The sequence below is a fragment of the Pteropus alecto genome, unplaced genomic scaffold (genome assembly GCF_000325575.1).
Source record: "Pteropus alecto unplaced genomic scaffold, ASM32557v1 scaffold237, whole genome shotgun sequence".
In the NCBI taxonomy this organism is placed as follows: Eukaryota; Metazoa; Chordata; class Mammalia; order Chiroptera; family Pteropodidae; genus Pteropus; species Pteropus alecto.
In genome coordinates this window covers 1,543,939-1,567,597 of record NW_006440624.1, presented here as the reverse complement: position 1 = coordinate 1,567,597, position 23,659 = coordinate 1,543,939, and the positions used below count along the sequence as shown (strand labels likewise).

At 34.2% G+C, this 23,659-nt stretch overlaps 1 protein-coding gene across 1 annotated transcript in view; it reads left to right on the top strand.

Annotated features, from left to right (window-relative positions):
* The window catches only part of ADAMTS3 (ADAM metallopeptidase with thrombospondin type 1 motif 3), a 229,759-nt gene that overhangs the window by 84,814 nt on the left and 121,286 nt on the right, over positions 1 to 23,659 (top strand). Inside the window, exon 4 of the mRNA XM_006917296.3 lies at positions 14,727 to 14,883. Within this exon, the coding sequence (XP_006917358.1) occupies positions 14,727 to 14,883 (157 nt within the window). The remainder of the gene's footprint in view (positions 1 to 14,726; positions 14,884 to 23,659) is intronic.

The window sequence follows — 23,659 nt, the reverse complement described above, 5'->3', positions numbered from 1 at the left end:
GGCTTTGTTTATGGGACTGTGAATCCCTGTCTTCTTCCTGGTATCTCTGTGTGTAGTCATGCTGCTTCCCTCTGCCCTAATTTTCACACATGTAGGGTAACAGAGGGTGCTGTCAGTTAACTTTGGACTAAATTTACTCTAAATCACAATAGCTAAAACTCAAAAGGAACAAAAACCCCAAAACATTTGCATTAACTCAAAAGGATCAAACAGTTCCATCAAACTAAACATCATCCTATTTAATGGAAAGAATCTTATGAATAGTAAAGATACCTTTGTTTCCTCAAATCTGTCTATATCTAGCCATTGCTGCTATTAGCATATTACCTGGTTAATATTAATGAATATAAATATGCCACAGGACTCCACCTAGCAGTGTGAGACCAGAAATAATTTTTGTTTTCTTCATTTTATGGGTCTGAATTATTATTGTTAGTACTGACATAAAGCCACGTGGCTGTGGGAGAGCTCATCCTTGTATTGCTTCTGTTGTCACGACCCCCTGGAGGACTGGTTCATAGTGGACCAGTATGGAGACCTGGCTGAGAGCTTTGGAACAGGTGAATGTTGTTTATCACACAACCTTAGAAGAATATATTCTGTGTCAATTTTTCAACCTTTAGACTTGCGTAAGAGCGATAAGTTATGATAGAAATTGGATTGTGATCATGGCCATAAAATCCTTCATATCGACTAAGTAGGATACAGATCCATGAGCAGAAAACTAGTCACCTGATAATCTTTGTGTTGCAATGAATTAGTACAGAGATATTTTTTAAAGTATTTAATTACTTTGAGAATATTTTAGGAAGTTAGATGACAAATCTTTGATGTCAGATGGTTCTAGTGAGGCAAACTATCCATGGCATTTTCCTATTTGCTAAACATTAAAGCTCAGCATCTTTCCATGGCAGTAAAAATGCATCAAGAACCCAATTTTAATATGTCTGTGCCATAATTGATTTATTTAATCCCTATTTATCGTTTCCACTTGGAATGTATAAATTTAAATTCCTAGAAGTGGAAATGCTGAGTCAAAAGATATATGCATTTTTAAGAATTTTTAATTTTAAATTATCCTCCTGAAAGGCAGTAATAATTCATAATTCCATAGGAATATTTAAGAACGTTGTTTCCCCATAACTTTGAAGACCTGGAGATTTTCTTTTTTTTTTAAATCTTTGCCAATCATAAGAACATTAATGAAGGTTACCTTAGAAATTAGACTGTCATCAGATCCAACCTCAAATTATTTGATTTAGTCAGTCTGCAGTGACTAAAAGCTCCAGGATTTCCATTTCTTATACTTCTGAGATCTTCTACTCTGTAAGAGTAGACAGAATATCAGGTTAGGAGTTTGAAAGATATGGATTCGAGTCCTAGTTTTGCCACTCACTATATGACCTTGGGCATGTCATTTAACTTCTGAGTGCTGCTTTTTAAGTAACACCAGGTGATTTTAAAGACTGAATGAGCAAATTGTCATTGTTATCACTGTTATAGTACCATATAATTGGACCTCAAAGACAGGTGCATAACTAACTTCTTTTAGGGTATGGAGACCCCCTTTTCTTTGTGGCATAAGAATCTCAGGTTGCAGACCAGCATCAGTCTCTCTACTCTGATCTCAAGTGGGCTTAAACATCGGGATGTGCTCAGGTTTGAAGGCAGAGGCTGCTCTTTTAATGGAATCAGCCTCACTAGTCTAATTGATTGATGTGCTAGATAGTAATTGGAAGCAAGAGAGGCCAGTCCCTCTGTAAAAACCATGCTTTGTTTTTGAAAACAATTATTTTTTGAATCCCAACTCACATCCCTGTGATATACATCTACAATTGAAAAAGAACAAAAGGATTAATCAGTTGGCATACATAAAAGAAAACATGCTTTGTTCTTTCGAGATTTTGTAAGAAATCACAAGTATAAATGCTTGGAAAACCATTTATACATGTGTGCTATTTCACCAAGTTTATGAAATTAAGAGACATATTTTAGGAGTAGAATGTAACTTTATTAAGTTTTGTTTTAGAACAATACCATGTTTGTGTGACATTGCATTTTCATATGGCAAAAGTGTGGAAAGAGAAAGCAGGATTAAATAAAATGTGTGACACGTGTTGGACTCTGTGCCCGAAACACATTAGATCAAATGTGGCTGTTCAAAATAACAAATGCTTTAGCCTCATGTCTAATGTGCCAGGTCAAGGCTTGGTATGAAGCAAGGTATACCTTTTTTGACAGATATGCCTTCATTTTTTCTTGGAATGGGACATATTAATTTTGTGTCTCAGAACAAGATCATTGGAAGACTCAAGATATGAGACGAGTCTACAGAGCAAGTGTAAATTTAGAGGGAACAGAGAGAACTGGAAAAAGTCTTTATCCATGGAGCTCGGTAATGGACATTTACAGCTACTAGCTGGAGAGATGCTTTAGCTAAATTTTAATGTGACTTGCAGGCAGGGTGTGACTTTTGATCAGAAGCTGACATTAATGATCAGGGTCAGCTGTGGTTAAAGCTTGTTTTTTCCATCATAAGAAGATCATCAGGAAAAAAAGTCAGTATATTTCAATAGTGTAAACTGTTTTGGGCTGGTGCAGCCATTTGGCAGCCCTATAAACAGAGTAAGTTTTCATTGAAAGTATGAGAACTGAGAAATATATGTTCTTTGCCTTCCAGCTGAGGTGGATGCTGTTCCAATGTAGAACTAGTTTCTGAGTGCTAATTTTAAGAATTGGATCTTGTTACTTTTTTCCTGAAAATATTATATCATAATATGTGAAAAGTTTGGCATATAGACATATTTTTTTTGATGTAAGCTAAATATAATGTTTATGTAGAAAATGTAAAAGTGAAAAAAGCCACTTAACAATCCATTATTGGTCGTTGGTACCATCAGTATAATATGAGGAGGATTAGCTCAGGTGATTTTCAAGTTCACTCTCAGTTCTAATGTTCTATCATTTTTATTATCTTTAATACCCAAGTATTACACTTTTTATTCAAATGTTTAATGAGATAGCGTGGTATTTCTGTCAGGATCCTGATAGGGATCCTAATAGGGAGCAGTGACATTCTTTGAAAGGTTTAGTTGAGAAAAATTTCATGAAAGGACTCTTTAAAGAGGTGTGGCCAAGATAAGGGGACCAAGATGGGATGGTGAGGCATCCAGAGCCTATCAAGAGCAGGATGTTCTTATTGTCCCTCAACATCAAGGTCTTAAATGGCATTGAAGCTGAGGCCATGGAAGAGGGTACCTAAGGGGAGTAGACACCACCATTGTCAGATCTGTGGTGTGACAGAGAGAGAAAAGAAATACAAATAGCTCTCCTCTCTTCTCTGATCATCTGAAATGGAGGATGCTGTGGGAGGATTTTATGGTTCAGGCTATGAAGTGGCATATATCAGTTCCACCAACATTCTGTTGTCTAGTATCTGGACATACCTAACTGCAGAGGAAGCTTGGAAATGTAGTTCTCCTGTGTGCCTAGAAAGAAGAGGACAGCACAGGTTTTGGTGATTATCAGCATCCTCTGTTACAGAGGGATCAAGAATGACTCCCAACTTTCTGACCAGAACATACAGTGGATTGTGGTTAGGAAGTTATCTTGGGCTTTCTTATCTGTTGGGTAACTTTATCCATAATAACTTCTAGCTTTTTCTCTCACTACTTTTTCTTCATAGGTTCTTTCTTGGTTATAGTCAGTATATACAAATCTTATAGATCGCTCTCATTTTGCCTCTCCCAAATTTCTCTATCCCTTTACCCTGCTTTATTTCTTCATAATACTTATTATCATATGCAAACATGTAATTTTCTTGTTTATTGTCCTCATAATTTAAGCTCTATGGCATAGTAACTTTTTTACATTCCTCACTATTGTCCCAGTTCCTAGAAAGTGCCTGATCCATAGGAGGGTCTCAAAAATGTTTGTTCAGAGGAAGTACTACAGGAATCCGTGAACTACATTAGCCGTTGTGGCGTAATTCTTTCCTCCCATTCCTATTTGTGCCCACTGGATATCCTATTGGCTTTGCTTCTTTTTCTTTGCTTACAACATTTCCTTTGCTCTCTCTACTTTGATTTTATGTTTTGCTTTTATGGGTATTCTAGTTAATCTAATGAAAGAGGTTTCACTGATGGAAGCAGAAACCATCCTAAAGTCTTAACAGTTCATGTTCTATTTTTTTAATTCCTTCATATGCTCTAAGGTTTCCATGTAATTTATTTGTTGCTGATGGCTGTTTTCCTCATGCTATTTCTGTTATAATCTCTTGACTCATCTCAGGACTCATTTTCTGTTCCAGCCAGACTTTTCCCTTGAGCTCTTATAATAATTTTGGAGCTTTGTTTCCATTACTAGACTTTCCCTCTCTTAGCTACATAACTCTATCTAAACAATTAAAAATAATAGGTAAAGATCAAGTATTTGCTTTTATTTACTAGGTGTTCTTTTTCTACCTTAACTCTAACTCCATTCTTTCACTTTTCCATTGTTGCATAACAAACCACCCAAAGTTAGGCTGTAAAACAACAGCTTCTTATTATGTTCATGAATTTTATGTATCAGGAATTCAGAGATGGCAAGTGTCTTTGCTCCAGAATGTCTGGGTCCTCATCTGGGAATGTTCAAAAGACTGGGAGTGATTTGGGTGGCTGAGTGTTGGGAGCTGGCTTCTTCATTCACATGTCTGATGGCTGGGCTGAGTGATTCGAAGGCTTGGAGTCTTACCAGAGTGCCTACACATGGCCTCTTCACGTGGCTTAGGCTGTTCACAGTGTGGCAGCTGGATCTGAGAGGAAGCATCTCGAGTAAGAGTGTTTCATGAGACTGAGGCAGAAGCTTCAAGGTATCTTCCCAACTAGGCTCAGAAATCATGCAGTGACACCTTCACTACATTCTTTTGATTGTAAGTGAGTCATGAAAGCTGGTCTGCATTCGAGGAGAGGGAAATTAAACTTCATCTATCGATGGGGGTGGAGTGGCAAGGTCATATTGAGAAAACCAGTGTGGATGGGAGATTGTGTTGCGGGTCATCTTTGGAAAATAAACTCTGCTACATTGACCTATATCTAATTCATGGCATTTCTTCTGTTTAACCCCATAAAGTTGAAATGCCCTGAGGCCTTGTTACTCAAAGTGTTGTCCAGGGACTGGAAGCATCAGTATCACCTTGGAGTTCATTAGAAATATAGAATTTCAGACCACTGAGTCAGAATCTGCATTGACAAGATCTCTAGGTATTCATTATACTGTAAAGTTTAGAAATACTGCTCTATGAGACGTTGATAATGATGCAGGCTTACTAATATGCACCCAATAGCAGAAAAATAGCAAATTCTAAAGGAATAGTTGAACTGATCTGGATTAAATTTCTATTTACAAGCAAAATTTCTGTGCTTCATTTACACGTATCATAGTATTTTAACTCAATGTTAGTTGTGATCCAGCTTATCTTTTTAGGAACAGTAAATACATCTTCAGTATGTATCCTCATAATGTATTATAATATACAGTCCTAGCTTTATTAACTATTAATCATTAATCTCCTTGACTCAGAAGGTTTGGAATAATCATGTACTTCAGTACATATTATAATGCTATTTTGAATAATTTTTAAGAAAAAAAGTTAGGTTCTTTTGGATTTTTAAGTGTTTTTAAACTATTTTAAATTATTTTTTTAATTGTTGGAATTTATAAAGTTTTTTCTCTCCTGTGACAGCTGTTAGTAGATATCTATTTTCTACTGAATGAAAGAATATGTTTTTGTTTCTTATTACTGTTAATTTAGGATACCCTGACTCATTCTACAAACTCTTAAAAACCTGAGAAATGTATATATATATTTTATTATATATTTAATAGATGACTATTATGTATTTTAATTATTACATAGAATTCATAGATTTCATTTATTCATGTTTTCTTTAAATAGTCATCTTTTTAAAATTTGTTTTGAGGTAAGGGAATAAATATCCAAAAATTCATCTTGATTGGCACATTTTTTTTAGGGAGCTTTTCTCAAACTGTAATTTCCAGACTACTACTATTTGTAGCATCTGAAGCACTTATTAAAATTACAGATTTCTGATTCCTATCTCAGTCTTTTTGAATCAGACTTTCTGGAGTTGGAACATGGAAAAGTCTCTGAGGTTGGGACCTAATTTCTTTGGCACACTAAAGCTTGCTACCTATTTTATTTTACTTTTATGATCATATTTCAAGTTATTTATCATGGGAATAAGTGGATCTTGGGACATTGGCAGGGAGCAGCTTGTCAAATTCATGTCTTTCTTGGGAGCTCTAACATTGCAAGATAATTTAATTGGAAGTCATTTTAGAGATTATCTAGTAAAACTTTTATAATATTTCAGATTATTAAACTGAGCCCATAAAGCTTAAGTGACTTTTCAAAAGTCATACTAATTAATAACAAAGCTATGACCAGAACCCAAATCTTGCGTCAACCAAGCTAGTTCCTTCAATTATATTCTCTAAGATGAGGTAGGTTCATCTTATCTTTAAACAGCAGTTAGGTATGTTAATGGCAAGATCTTAAAGGAAATCCCACATGTTTAATTAGAAGAGATCTATTGGTTTGCCGAATTGACCACATTAATAAATTGAATATTTCAATATTTGATCTCATCAGGGCTTTAGCCATATATGTAATTCAAGTTTTCTCTTAGAGATTTTCTTTTATGTCTTCGTAGACTATATCATGGCTCAGGAAAAGTACTAGATAAAATGCTTTAACATGAAAAAACAGATATTGATCAGCTACATAATGCACAGTATTTATAAAGTAAGAATGAACCAGCTTTGCAGGAGAAGCAAAATTATTCCTTTAATTAATATCTGAGAGTTTTTATTTTTATTTTTTTTCTGGATTCTCACAGAGCAAATAATATATGATTATGATATTGAGAGAAGTTCTCAACGATAAACATGCTACCATTACAATAATGAGCTTTCTTGGGTCACTTTTATATGATCTCCATCATAGGCTGATATTTTGAAACTTTATATAGTTGAATAAAATAAGTCCTCGTAGGGGCCCCCAACATGATGACTTGGCTTAATGGTGGCAGGGGCTTGTAATGGAGATTAGGGAAAATTAGTAGAATTAGACTGGATGTATAGAAAATCCTTCAGTCTTCAGGAAATGCTTCTAGAATTGTATTTCTCACAATGTAGATTTTGATAAGAATCAGGCGGCAGAGGGTTGGATATTATGTTCTTTAATTAAGGAACTAAAATGGCAATATCTAATGTCATTGATTAAGGTTAGATTTATTTGCTTTAGCAATAATTGAATTGTGAATCAAGCCAGCATAGTCCTTCTTTTTATGAAATTCAGTACTCTAGCCATAATACCTGTCTGACCAAAAGACTCATTCATCCTCTTCAAGGAGGAGATTATGCAAACATACAGTGTTATCACTTTGCAGTGGATTATGTTAGATGCTGTTCTGAATCAGAAGTCATCTAGAAGGATCACTGTTGAATGAAATGCCAGCCGAACCCAAATGTAAATCTGGAATTTAATCAGATCTGTATTTTAGTTCAACTAACATCTTACTCAGAATCTCTTAATTTCTAGGCTCTAGCACAATGAACATAAAAAATTATCATAAAAGATTGACAGTGATAAATACCATAGAAATATAGATAAAATGCTGGCCGTACAAAAACAGTAAAAATTGCTTCTGACTTTGAAATAATTGAAAGCTTTATGGAAATGAGTGGCATGGCTTGAAGGAGGTATTTTAGCTACTTTTTAATCTTCATAAACCATATCCAAATGCATCCCATATAATTAAGCTTCTTTAATGTAAATAAATAGTGTCTTTGGTTAATGAATACAGATTTGGATCTGTTCTCCTCTATAGCCCTTCTCAACTATTTTGCCTTCCCCAAAAACTGCTCTGTGGAAATTTTGGGGGTATTGAAACATCTCCTAAAATTCAGGAAAGATTTGAAAGTCACCTTCATGTAATAATATCTGTTTAATGCTAAAATGGAACCAAAGTGTTCAATTTTATTTTATCGATAGAACAAATATTGGAGGAAGTAACACAATGAAATGTTGACACTCAAAATGGGTTTTTATAGAAACTTAATGAGCCAAGATGGAGTTTTTGTACCACTAAAGTATAATAATTGTCTTTCTTGAATATTATATTTACATTTATTCTCTCTCACACACAACGTTAATATAAAATTTTCCTAGTGTGTCTTCTAGACATTTAAAGCTAAGCTAAGTTTAATTAAAATAGTTCAAATAAAACTTAAACTAGACTTTTAAAACTTACTAGTGCTTTTCCATGTTGTGTTAAGATTATAACCAATTTAGCACAAAATAATGAATATTTAGTTAGCTTCAGGTTCGGTCATGTATTACATTATTTGGCACATATTTCCTGCCATTCCAAAAAAGCTACCTAGCTCTACTCTCTTTCCTTAATAGATTTAAGAATCACTGGAATAAAAACAACATTTGGGTGTCACAGTAAAAAATGGAATGCTTCCATAGCATAAGTTTTTTAGAATATCAGGCACAGAATGAAAAAATATATATATATATCTTAGTAACTCTTGTTGGAACTCTTTTTAAAATGCTGTTTATACTGATTTTCATTTTAAACCAAGTCAAACAATTTAGTCTTTTCTTCGTGACTAATATTTATTATTACTAACCTAGAAAGACTTGAGTTTTATATTTGTCGTAGGGCTTTAAAGTTTACAAAGAGCATTCATAGACATTATCTCATCTGAAACTCCCTGTACCGCACATCCTTAACTCTCCTTTGCCATTTAGACTCTGATGAGGATTAGGAAACCATCTACCCTGGTTTATAGAATTGGATGTCAAATGTGGCTGTGAGGACCCGTCCTAGTGATTAAGAGTATGGCCTTTGTGATAGCTATTTCCGTGCTCCGAGGCTATTTGGCTTAATTCTGGATTCTTGGCAGTGTTGAGTGATGTAGCTGGAAGAGTTGACCAGATGAAAGGAAAATTATGTAGCTGGATTTCTAGCATAGATCATTGTTTTATAACTATCCCCTCTGAAATTCTGTCAAAGGGCCTGTGTGAAGACTTAATTAAAATGTAATAAAATATGTTTGATATAATATGCTTAAAGCTGTACTAAACATAAATAGTCTAAAAATTTGTTTTAAATTTTGAAAAATAGTTTGAGAAATATAATAAATATTTCCTGTTTGGTACATGGGATTATAGAATAGTAAATTTCGGGGAGGGTTGTGTCATAAAGAGAAATTTATGAAATGTTATCGTGTTGTATGGATTAAAAATGACTGCATCCGTTTAAACAATCTCAGGATTATATGTAATCTTACATGTGACATTTCTAAAAACTTCTAAGTTATAATTTAAAAGTTGTAAATTTCTGGCAGCATTGTAAATACTACTAGTACTTAGAGTGCCATGGTCTGAGAGTTTTTTATTTTATATACATTGTGTTTTATTCCTTTAAGTAATTCATCATCATATGTAGTAAATGTATCCTGTGAAATAAGACTACGGGGACCTGAGAGCAGGAGGGTACGTTATTTAATGTTAGGGTGTGGTAATGTATGGTCTTTGAGCTTACAAAAATATTTATTGAATGAGTGACTACCTAAATGATATCTTAGTGGGTAAAAGAGACTTCAATACTTAATTATTAGTATTGATGATTTTTTTTCCCTACTAAGTAAGCGTGAGCAGTTTTGTCTAAAAGCACTTATAAAATAATCATTCCATTTTTGGTAGTAAGTGAGGGAGAAAAAGCAATAGTATGGTGGGAAGAGTAGCAGAAGAATCTAACTACAGTGGTTCTATATAGTCTAGGGTCTGAATTATATGTGGTTTTACCACCTACTCTTTTCATAACTCTTTGTAATATCTCTTTAGCCCCAAATATCTAATTTAGATACTTGTATTAATTGTCTCATTTCCTTCTCTATCTTCATTCTTTGTGTCTTCTTCATTGCAGCTGTTTTTACTATGATAAAACTCTCCTGTTGCATCTAAGTATTCTTTGTGTCTTCTTCATTGCAGCTGTTTTTACTGTGATAAAACTCTCCTACTTAGATGCCTGTTGCACTAAAATGTTCAGACTTGTGGTGGTCATGAAAAGGTGTTTTCTATTTTGTTTTCTTCCCATCTCTCCTAGTATTCCTTTTTAATTTCCTTCTAATATGTTTTATTTTCACTTGTCCATCTCTTCTATTACTTTCTTCTACTACCCTCTCTCAAATATTAGGCACCTACTTTGAGCCATGCATTGCTCTGGGCCCTGGAAGACAGCACTGATATGACAAAGTCTCTGCTTGATGAAGCTTATGTTCCAAAAGGGTAACAGATAATCATCCATGTGCACCCTTGAAGAAAAATAAAAAAGCCTGGCATAGAGAGTGAAGGGGAAGTTTATATAGGTGGGGGTCATGTGGCTGGAGTGGAAAGAGCAGGTGTAAAGTAGTAATAGAAGCCAGAAAAATAGACAGTGCCAGGCCATGGAGGGTCTCATAGGCCGTGGTCTGGACTTCAGACTTTAGGAATTTCCTATATGGTAGGTCAAGGTAATGCAAGTCCTCCATAGCCTCGTTTTCCAGAATCGCCCTGCACAGACCTTCTCTGAGCGATTGAGGTACTGACTATCCTTAAGCATGTCTTGGGCTTTTGCACTTCACATTCTTTGCTCAAACCTGAACTGTCTCACTTCTCATACCTTCTGGCCCGCCACCAGCATGGCAGTCCTCCCAACATTTCATGACTACCACAAGTCTGAACATTTTTTGATCCCCTCATTTGGACCATCCACTCATGGAGTTTTTCATCAAAAATGTATCAAAGACATTTTTTTGCCACCAATCGTGCTGTTTCTTAAGGAGATAAAGGTAAATTAAGATGGACAAGTCTGCCTCAAAAGCCGATGGTGCTGTGGGCAGAGAGAAAACAGTAAATTTGACATCAGGTAAAAACAAATTGGAATTTTTGTTAAGAGACCCGAGAGAAAAGAACACATTGCTCTGAGTTGGAATGATTGGCTAAGATGGACCCTAATTTACATGCGGGCACCTAATCTATGTGGGAATGAGGGAGTCAGAAAATGATTTCTAAGGAAGTAATATTTAAGCAGAGACCTGGGGTGGGAGCTAGCTACAGTAAGTGTGGTATGGTGGGAGAAGGGAGTTCTAGGCAAAACCAATAGCATTCAAAGGCCCGAAGCTATGAAGAGGTTGGAAATGTCAAAGGAAAACCAAAACTGAACAGAAGCCCGTAAGGCTGGGGCATAGCGAATTCGGTGAGAGTGGCAGTGCTTGAGATTGATAGGCAGGGCCAGATGATGCAGGCCTTGAAGGCTATGGTAGGGAGTGTGGTTTTAAGTGCAATAGGAAGCAACTGAAGTGTTTTAGACAAAGGAGTGACATGATGTTGTTTGAGGCTGAGACTACCATCTGTTCATCAAAAAGATCCATTTGTCTTTTCTCCCCGGGCACACAACCAGATTCCATTTCCTGGCTCTCTCTGCAGTTGGCTATGTATCCTACCCAGGGAAGTAAGTGGTAGTGGTGAATATCACAACTAGGACTAGCTCATTAAACTTCCCATTTGGGCTTCCTCCTGTCGTTTCCTTTTGCTACTGGGCAAACGTGGAAGCTTGCATTAAAATGGCAGCACACGATCAGCCTGGACACCTGCATGGCTCTGTGGAACAGAATCCCCTCCCAGCTGATGTACAGCTCTTCTGAACTTTTATGTGAGCAAGAAAGATGCACCTGACGTTTTGAGCCATTGCATGTTCAGTTCATTTGTAACCATGTTCTATTTTGTCTAAATTAATATGATAGTTTGAAAGAACAATTTTGTCTGCTGTGCTATGTGAAAATGTGAGACAGTGTGAACAATAGTTGTGGCCAAGTGAAGTCCCATTTATATGGGAACTAGGGAGATTTCAGTTGAAATAGATTTTAGTAAACTACTGGTAGTTTACTATGTGTAGAGAGATATGGGGGAAAATCTGACTTAATTTGACTCTCAACTACAATATCACTTACTTTCTAAACTTTCCGTCGTATTCCTCATTCAATAGGCACATACTTTATTTACTTGGCAAGGCTGCCCTCAACTGGAGGGCAAACAAACCATGTTTTTGAGAATTTTTTAATTACCATGTTGTCTCTTGTAGTACTTTGTATAAGGTACTTTTTTCATTAACTTTGTTTAAATTAATGAATAAAAGGGTAGGCTCTCAAATTTACTGTCCACGGAGTTATTGGCGGTCACATGACCCAGCTCTTGCCTGGCCAATGATATTGTCTCAACCTGGCTTAAATTTTTATTGCCTTCTAAGGATGAGGTTTAGCTGTGTTAAATTATGTTTTGCCTATAGTCTAATGAGATAAGTAACATCAGGGGGTCTGGGATTTAAATATTTGCAATTCAAGGTATGTAGAAATGTCTTTCAAAGGGCTAATCTTCATTGCCTTCCCATCATTTCAGGTGTCCCCAATAGCCATTGCTCATTGCTCAGAGTTACTTCAGTGACCACCATTTCCATCCAGAGTTAGGCACTCATTTAAGAGAATCATGATGGTCTATGGAAATCTCAAGATAGGAAGCAGCTTCTGTAATCTAGTGAGCAATGATGAGGTCTGTTACTAAGGAAGTACCAGTGGAAATAGAAGGATGGGAGAAAAATGTAAGAGACTCTACAGAACATGGTGACTAAATGGATTTGGGGCATAGAAAAGATTGTAATTAAGATGAATATGAAGCCCCATGCTGATGAAACCTGTGTTTCCAAGGTAAAGCCAGTTAACAACGCTACCTGCCACCAACGGTTGGCTTTAGCAATGAGACTAGATGTCACAGCCTTGGATGTGGTCTGTTTGTTAAGTTGTCATATGTTTACTGTGTTTGCGCTTAGATGGGATATGTTTTATGAGTAGTATTAACCCATCCAGGCCTGAGAAGGGCAAAAACAATGATGCTGAAATTTCTGGTAAGAAGAGATGTACGAATGTGACATCAATGCTTAAGATAAAAATGACAATCCAAAAGCATGAGAACAATGTTGAAAATTGTATTTTAGAAGAGATGAATCTATTGACAGCAGAAGCAACTCTAAAAGGTAATGATATAATCAGGTCACTGTGAAGAAACTGTGTTTTACAATACAGGACTAGAGATAAAGTAATTGATCAGATGAGAAAACAACTTCAAATATTTGTGTCTGGAAGATCACCATTGCTATTGAATGCCTATTAGCTCAGTGTTTTCAGTGAAGGCTAGAAGTTTCTTCAAGAGTGTAAGGACTAAGCGTGGTGAAAGGGCTCTGGTGATGTTTTCTTGTAAGACATGTCTCCATAGGTTCAAGGGCTGATTGTAAGTTCACAGCATCTAGGCAGATATAGGTGTGGCACATGGAGACACCAAAGCTGCTAAGACTTCCTTGTGAGGTGTACACAGGGGAGGGAGGGTATACCTGGTGGTGGAAGTCACAATGAAAGGAGGGGACAGATGTGAATGAAATAGAAAAGCGACCGTCAGAGACATATTTACTGAAAACAAATGCTATTTGGTAGGGTGTACCTACCTTTCATTTCTGTGTTGCCTGACACCAGAGTGGTAGAGATGTTAGACCAACATGAGTTAGAAGGGATGAGAACTCCCTTCCTTGCCAGTCATGTTTCCTGGGAAAATATTGAGTGAATTACCTCTAGATCTGATGTATATTTTTGAAATAATTACAGTTCTCATACTCGCAATTATTTCTTCAACTTTGTTTTCAAATAAATACACCGGAATTTAAATTAATACTACATATCAATGTATGACCTTTAAAGTATAGCTATGAGCTGCAGCAATTTGACTGTAATGTAGCATTGATATTTAAGGAAGAACAAATTTCAGACAAAACCCTTATTTCTCTTTGGCTATAGTACTGAATATATAGTCCTGGTGTTTTTCTAAATAAATAGAAGAAATAGTCAAAAAAAGACATTAAATAGAGAGGTGGAAGGAATTAAATGTCAGAATAATCTTATTAGTGTGAAAGGGTGAAACTTGAGGAAATATATATATATTTATGTATGTATATATATATATATATAATCATGATGTTAGCTTAAGGTAGGATAAACATGAGTTCTTCAAATTAATAAATATTAGAATTAGGGGTTTGCAATGAAGCTTAAAAAGGCTATTTGAAGACAAATAACTTTGTGTACTGAGTGCACTATGGAGTTTATTCCTCTCTTACCACAGTGGTTTGGAAGGAAGATATAAATAAGTTAAAAATATGTAACACGCATGGACAGAAGCTCTACAGTGAGATATTAAGAGGAATTAGAAATATTTCTTGAATTTATAAGCTCCATAAGATTTTTTTTAGAGATAAAACACCAAATAGAATATATAAATGTACTTCCTTTGCAGTCTGATGAAATGTATACATTGTATGATTTTCTCATGCTTAAACTATGTAAAGTTCTTATTCTACTTTACATGCTTTTTTAAATTCCCGTCATACATGAATTTATAACTTACAAATGACTAATATTTCATAATACCTTAACCATTTAAAAATTATAGCCTAAAGTGGAAAGAAAAGGCATTAGTTTTCACATATTACAGTTTTGCCATTTAAAAAAGGTACTTGTGAGATGATAGATATTTCTTTAAAAGTTAACAAATTTTATGCTTTCTCTAGGCTGGAATGATAAAAAGTGATAATGATGAGTATTTCATTGAACCCTTGGAAAGAGGTAAGCAGATGGAGGAAGAAAAAGGAAGGATTCATGTTGTCTACAAGAGATCAGCAGTAGAACGGGCTCCCATAGACGTGTCCAAAGACTTCCACTACAGAGGTAGGCATTTTTGACAACGCTTAATAATTAACCATGATTTTAAGATACGGTGAAAACAACTCTCATCAATTAAGAGAATGTGATTATCATGAGTTCTCGCATGATGTGGAGGTAGCAAAATAGGTTTATATTATAAATTATAAAATATGGCTTCCTGTTTTAAATGCATAGAGGAATATATATAATACATATTATTTTATTCCAGTACATTATTGTAATCTCAATATGTTTGTTATTTATATATATTTTTAAAAGTTTCATTGTTTCATTGTTTCTCTAGCTTATGTTAAAACTTAAAAATATCCATACTTTCCAGAAGTATCTAAATTATGCATTATTAATATTATTTAAACACATGAAAAATAGCTTTATCTACATGACAGAGTTGTGTTTTAAGACCAGTATGATAGGTATGTTTGAAAATAGATATGCTATTTGACTTGAAGGTCTGTTTTACAAAACTTTTTAATGTGGAGAAGACGAGTTGAATACTTTCGTTGAATTTTAATTAAAAGTACTCCGGACCACTAAAATCAAGTAAATTATGACACATGAATGTTTTCTATTTTTGTGTGTTTGTTTTAATGAGATCTGAAAATAACTTGGTGTTTAATCTTATAAACTGGGTATAGAAGTGCCCTTTATGGAGAAGAAAAGAAATTTGAGAATCTGTTGTTTTTTAAACCAAATCTCCAAAAGTCTGTATTTACTTTTGCCAGACCAACTTTCTGAATTAAAGACAATGGAAATTTCTCCTAGGAAAATGTCAAGGATACAAATAATCTTCTTAATTTAGCAATTATCTATCCTCTAGATTGAGTTGATACCTATTTATTCCTTTGATTTTCAGATGCAGTGAGCTTCTTTGAATAGTGAACTGGTACAATTTAAAATAAATTTAAAATGAATATGACCTGAAAACTTTTTGAGAAAGTTCTTACTTGAAACAATAGGTCTGTGTTAATAGATGCAGTACTATGAAATGTGAGCCTGTCCTAGAGGGTCACTGGTGTAACAGAAAGAGGATACACTGTAGACAGGCAGGTCTGAGTACCAGCTCTACAACATTGTTGTTCTGTTTACATTAGAGTAATACTCTGATCTTCAATTTCTTTACCTGTTCATAGAATTAAATACATGGCACAGTTATAATAAGTATTAGAAATGATCTATGTGAATTGCTGAAATGTAGCCCTGGATAGTAATAGGTGCTTAATCAAAGCTAGATGATTTGTTATTGTTATTAATTATTATTTTGTGATTTGTTATTGTTATTAATTATTATTTTGTGCAAAAGATTTGCATGTTAGGAGTTTTGTTCAAGTTGAATAGTTAGGTAATTGCTTCTCTTCATGTTGTGAATACATTACTATTAAATCTCATTTATATTTTCATGTTTTAAAAATGTTATTCTAAATCAAAAGACTTTATATCAAATGATAGATTGTAGGAAATAGCGCTTTTTCCATAGTTTTGGTTGTTGTATATTGAAATATCTAATATCTCTTTTGAGGCAATGGCTAAATATCTTTTAGAAAAGCATAGCCCAGATGTCATGGAATTGTATTGGAGGACTGGAGAGCACATTAGTCACTATGGCTGTCTTCCCATTTGCTCTTTTGTACCTGCAGTTTCGCCCAGCTGTCACTTGTCCCATTTCAGTGCCTGACAGTATCTATTTCTGTAAATATCAACCCTGGTACTTTTCATCAGTCTGATATTTATAGGGAAGGAGAGATTTTTTTTCTTGAAATCAGAAAATTAGGACAAATATGTTTGATACCTATTATACTTTTGGATGCTGGATTAGGGAATATACTTTAGCAGTCATGGTGTATTAAATTAAAATAATTGATGGATTAAGGTAATTTGAGACATTAATTTTAAAATTTATTTAAAATATTAATCCTAGTTTTATCAAATCAACATACCAGATTTTACAAATGAGTCATTATTAAGAATGTAGACACTGAAGACTGTTTTTTTTTTTCTTTTCTTTTTGCTCGTGAATAGAAGATTGCCTTACAGTAAAAGTGGGCCACAAATGAGATTAATACATTTTGGAAGCGTTCTCAATGACCATGAGTGGAAGCTAAAAGGTTCCTTTGTTATCTCTCACTTATCTTGAAACTTGAACAAAATAGAACCTTTCCAGTTCTCTTAGAATGTTCTACGATAAACCTTAGTATGAGCTTAATACATTTTATTTTCTTATTGTTGAAGTTCTGATTGAACTGAGTTGCTGGTGATATCAATTTTACCTCCTTTTGAGAATCTTAAATGGTAATCAAATATTTTAGAAGTATAAATCTTTTTTCCTAGGGTAAAAAGATTTTCAGAACTTTAAGTACCATACTATAATTTAAAATTCTTCTTTTAACTTCTTGGTCACAGGACTAAGAGCCAAACTTTTTCATGGACTAAATATTTTCCAACTGAAAATTAATGTATTTTTATACCTGTTCCATCATTCTGAAATATAAAATTGAACAGATTCTAGGAATAGAAAGGCATATTGATTTATAAATGAGAACTGTAGTATTATATAAAATTATCCTTTTTCTGGATCAATTCAGAATGTTATTTTAGGAGCCACTTGAGGTCTTTCTTTAAATTATACGAAGAGGGCAAAATACATAAGACCTACTTAGAAAGAAATGCATTCGAGGGCCATGGTCTTCATAAATTTCTCTGACAACAAGTCATCAAGAGAGGTTTTGATCTAAGCACTTCTGACCCTCCAGAGTTTCATCAGTAGTGCCCCTGTAAATAAATGTTTTGCATTTTGCTAGTTGTCACAGTAATTGCCTGACCAAATTTCTTGCTTTGTCATCTTAGCAACTCAGAACTGCCCTTCATCTGAGGTCTGTAATTTGTTGCAGGTGTTCTAAATTAAAATCAATTAAAATGAACTAAGTGAGTAGTATTGAGATAGAAGGAGCCCAAATGGATTAAGATTAAAGTAAAATTGATGAGATTATTTGTGAGAGTATATGTTAAGGTTGGAGAAAGAGAGTGATCAAGGATGACTCAGACTTCTAATCTGGAATAGTAGAGAATTCTCTTTGCAGAATTCAGGTATTTAAAATGAGAAATAGAAATACACTTATGGACGATGACAAGTGGGTATAAATATGGACATACTGAGTTTGAAGCTACATTGGAACAGTGAGTGAATTTAAAAATGCGTAGTATATTTTTATAATCATGCCCCAGAGTTAATGCATGAATGGGCTTATATACGTGTTATGGTGGGATAGGTAAAGGTTAGCTTGGGAGTCATGTGAAAGGTATTGGTTTGTGGATGCTTGGAATACCTCTGCTTTCCTTCTACTCTCTCATTCTCAACTGTGTAATCATTAAGAAACAGAAGCTGTACAAAACACAGAATTGGTAGCTCATGAAAGATGTTTGCTACCTATCGCTATAGAAGAGGACATTCTGTCCTACAAACAAACAAACAAACAAACAAACAAAAACCCAAGAACTGAAAATAAAGCAAAAATTATGCTTCTTCCACACCCAAGAACCCTAAGCTATTCTTCTTGAAAAAATGCAAAAATCCTTTTTGATTCCTTATCCTCTAAACATATTTATCTGGGTTTCCAATAAAAGTCACAACTTTGAACCTTGTGAGATAATATATGATATGGTATGATTCAACAACAAACTTTCAACCATTCCCATGTATTGCACAGATTCTGTTTCCTTGACTCTTAATTGGGATGTTGTATTGATTTTGAAATGTAGAAAAATATGAACAACTGCTTAACTATATATTGAACTTATAAAATCACAGATGCAGTGTTCTGCTTGGGTATTTCTCTTTTAAGAATAATACCTAAAGCAGTTTTGCATTTGGCAGTACAAATAATCTTATCCAGTTCAGAACTGGCAGGTCTTCATAACACATAGCACTGTCAGTTTTTGGCAAAAAATATCATTTTTCAATAAACAACAAACATAAACTTGTCATGCTTATAATGAAATTTGTCTACTTCATCATTGAGGGAGAATTGAATTTACCTCTTTTTCTGATTCCTGCTTTGGGAGTATGGAAGTCACATCCATTTTTCACAATATTAGTTTGGACAAAATTATTTTATATCTTACGATTTTTATATTTTTACTTGGTAACAACATGGTTAACAAACCATTAAAGGGCCATAAAGTTCACTTCCACTGTTAAATCAATCATCAGTCTAAACTCAGATAAAAAGAAAACAAAATATATTCCTGACCATCTCCTAAGAATGTCTACACTGCCATCATTAAGAAAGCTTGCTTTAGGCAGTCTATTTTTTGAGGAAGTGGAGGGCTGTACTTGCATGACATCATTCAGCTTTTCATATTTTTTATTTAATCCCTAGGCCCTCGGGCTTCTCTCTTCAAATTACAAACTATTCATTCACCAGAAGCTTTGTGTTAAAGTAATTTTTGTAATTACTTCCTACCAGTGGGAAACAAGGAATAGTAAGCCTTTATCTCCTAGCTTCCTTTCAGGATTTTCATTTTCCTGCATGAACCCAAGTGCTTGTGACTCTGGTATGGTTGTCATGGTGCTGTGAAGGAGTGTCTTTGTCCCAGGTGGGAAACATGTACAAGTCAGAAATGATTTGGGAGTTGCTCCTTGTTGCTGGGGAATGAAACTATGAAAGAACTAGAATAATGGGAAGACTATTCCTTATTTTAGTGATGCTAGGAACTTCCTAGGCACAGAGCCTTTCCCTGAATCTGTAGACACCTCAATAGGTACTATAATCCTTTGTATTTGGAAGTTCTCATGACCTATGCCCCAATCAAAGAGAAACATTTGTAATACACACACACACACACACACACACACACACACACACACATCAAACAAGAGAAATGAATTTTAAGTGATGTTTTCTTATTAAATGAAGCATAGAACATAATATGTCTAAATCATTATGATCTGTCAAATAGCTGTTAAATGGTAAATTTTTAGGTAGCTGTTAATGATAAATTTTTCACAGCTGTGTAGTTTAGTTTATACTATAAGGGTCAGCCATTGATCAAGCCTAGTACCATTGAATTGATATTGAAATAGTAGTTATATTTATAGAATTCCTTTTCAGTTGGATTTTATATATTTCATAATCTAGGTATTTATAATAATTATTGACAAAAATAAAGGCAACCGAAGATTGAATTATTACATAAAATAATCAGGAAGGAGAGCGATAGTTAAAGAGCTTTCAGAAATGAAACATAAGGATAATACTTTATTTTTATTAAAAATTTCTTACTGGGCCTATTCTCTTTATGAATAGGTTCAATAAAAGGAATTTGTTTATGAAATATAACTCCATATTTTTTAGAATAAAGAACTGAAATGGAAAGACTCAAACTGTATTGAGAGTTCAGAGCTGCTGGATTACTAGTTATTGATGTGGAATTAATGGAAAAAATAATTGGAAGCTTTTAGATATAACTGGGATATTGAAGTACAATTGAAAGCAGGTCATTTATAGTAGGGTAGAAAGCTAATTCAGATAATTTAGGCCAGATGTTGATTCTTAAATTAAATGATTGCCTACTTGGAAGTAACTAAAGTTGACCCTTAAACAATGCAGAGGTTCGGGGCACTGACCCCATGCAGTGGAAAATCTGGGTATAACTTTTGACTCCTCTCAAAACTTTACTAATAGCCTACTGTTGACTGGAAGCCTTAACGATAATATTAACAGTTGATTAGTACACATTTTGTATGTTGTATGTATTATATTTTTTATTCTTACAACAAAGTAAGCTAGAGAAAAAATATTATTTAAAAAATCATAAGGAAGAAAAAATACATTTACAGTACTGTATGTATTTATTGAAAAAAAATCTGCATATGTAAGTGGACCCATGTAGTTCAAACTGGTATTGTTCAAGGGTCAACTGTATATCAGTTGACTCATTAGGGAGCAATTCATATCAAGAAGAGATTTTGTTAGTAATTAAATGTAATTATTCTTTCAAAATAAAAAAATATATCCTATTATCAAAATATACTTTTATTGTTTGGTTTTATTCATGTCAACTGCTTTTGCTTAGGAGGGGTAGGTCCTACTTTTAGTAAAATATGAAGTTTTGATTCTGCTCATGTGCATCTGCTTAAACACATTTTAAAGCCTTTTTTTTTCATGTACAACTTATAAACTTTCATGTTTGTAAAGTGAGAAGTTTTTGTGTAAGGAATCCTAATGTTTCCGGAGGTTTAATCATCTTTTGTTTCATCATTTCTAACTAATGTAATTGATATTAAAGAAGATAATTTGCTGTAAGGTAGATTTTATCTATCTATTTATTTATCTATCTATATCTATCTATCTATCTATCTATCTATCTATCTATCTATCTATCTATTTATTTATTTATTGTCATTGTTTATTTTCCCTGCTGGATCATCAGTCTTTAACTTTGAATTTAAAATTTATTTATGCTATTTGTACCTAATCATCTTCACTTGGTATTTTGTAAACATTTTTTCCCACCATGGACCCTTTGCCTCCCCGTGGAATTTGTGTATGTTTTTCTCAGTCCTGTCTGTCTTTATAAGATATTTTTTTTATCCTTGTCATCCTGCAAGTCATCTTTTTGGTAGATGAGGTTGAGGTTAATGATATATGTTGAAGAGAAATAAAACAATAGGAAAAAAGTGTAGCATAGAAATAATATTTTTGTTTGAAAATAGTTTGAAATTAGATTATGGGGACTATGAATTAAAATATAAAGACTGCACTCAGGCCATAATCAGTGCTTCTTTAATGCATGATTCTGCAAGGGGAGATAAATAGTTGGTTTTATTCTTTCTAGATACCAGAATTTTCACTCTGATTTTCAGCTGTGCTCCATCTGGTCTAAATATCTAAATTTAAAAATTCCTAATGGAAGTACTTAAACTTGGAACTTTGTATATGATGAAAAGATTCATTTTAGGAATAAATGGAGCCATTTCCCTAAATGAGAATATAAAATTTATTGTAGATAAATAATTACATACAACATATTCCTATATCGATTTCTAGTACCTTACTATATATCTGGAAAAAAATCTTGGATAAGTCTAAATGAGACATTAGCTCGAATTTTTTTCTCTTTCATGACCATTGTAACCACTTATATGTCTCTCACATTAACTTTTTTTTTTTTTTTTTTGCTTTAGGACTGTGATATTTGTTCATTATTTCAAAGCTCTGATTAATAATACCAAACATCCTAAGCCTTTGTATATATTCCTGTCCAAAGGACAGTCTTTAATTCTAAGTGTGTTTTAGCCAATTCCTGTGGAAGGTTTTGTTTCTCTCTAGTGTGCTTTATAAATTGTGGTGTGCTCTTTAAATGTCAAGAATAATGTCTGTGTGGTACTAAAACTTTTGCATTCTACCTTCAGTCCTCTGTCTCAGTACTTTGGCAGGTTTTGTTTTCATGTTTTCAAGTTTTATCATGACTAACTCCATGTGCTAAAGAAGTAAAAACAATGTATAATCCTTTTATGGTGAGAAAAGTGAGTGATAAAAGCAGATACTCTTTTCATCATGTGCTATGATACCTGTACTAATAAAACACCACTAAACAGCCTCTAGTAACAAGAAATTAGGATATTAGAATAGCCTTTAAATTTCTTCATTCCCAGTTTTGGATGACAGATATAGATAAAGCCAGTGTAGGAATTTGATGCAAAATAAAGCCATTCTCATTTCTCATTTTGTGAGCCCAGACTTGACTTTTAAGTCTAGGTGACGTCCTGGTGGGAATCGCTGCCAAGTGTGGTAAATGCAATCCCTATTTATGTTTAAAGGAGGTGTAATTAAGTTAATCAGGTTAGATATATAGTTTTTGTCTCCTTCAACATCTTTCTCTCCTGCGTAAATACCCAACATTTGAAAACTTGTATGGTTGTTACAGAGTTGCTATCATCCGAGTTCCTCTGGGTATCTTTTCATCACTCGCCAGTACTCTTTCTCTTAAATTTGTGGAAGGAATGTTCTAACATCCTGTCATCTCAGGCTTATACAAATTATTAATGAACAGTTATGATAACACTAGGATTATTTTTATAGATGTGAGATCTTAAGCATCGACATTGGATAAAATAATTATAATAATCAAGATTTTTATTCTTGAATAAAACCCCAAATTTCATGATTTTTCATATTTCCTACTTATATGGCCCCAAATATATTGCTACTCAGACCTCAGCTCACAATGTACACAGAGCATCAGTCCTCTCCATTTCTTCTTTTTGTGACCTTATGACAACTTTGATAAAGCAACTCAAATAATTTGATCTTCAATTGTTGTATCTTGATTAGAAATTAAGTAAATGGGAAGCCAAGAATTTACTCTGAGCAGTAGGAATTATGGAAATGGACCTTCCTTTTATTAAGAGAGCGGTTACATAATAGGCCATATTTATTTTTTATAAATGCCAATGGTAAAACAAACAAAAAACAGGAGAGAAAAAAGCCTAGTTATCCTACAATATGGAATGCATTTCATTTTACTTTCATATAGGTGTTTTACATGTTAACCAACACATGGGCTTCTTTGGCTGGCTGAGTGGGCCCTACCAGGCTTATATTCCTTGTCTGCCTGGCTGCTGCTAGTAGCCTTGCTGGCATTCACTGCAGGTCTTTCTCAACTTGGCTAGAGTCGGCTGTCCCTGGTGCAGCAGACCACCCTGAGTTCTGGCTAGGACCCCTATGTACCCAGCCCATGTCATCTACCCACAGCTTCTGTGCTGGCCCACACTGACTCTGGT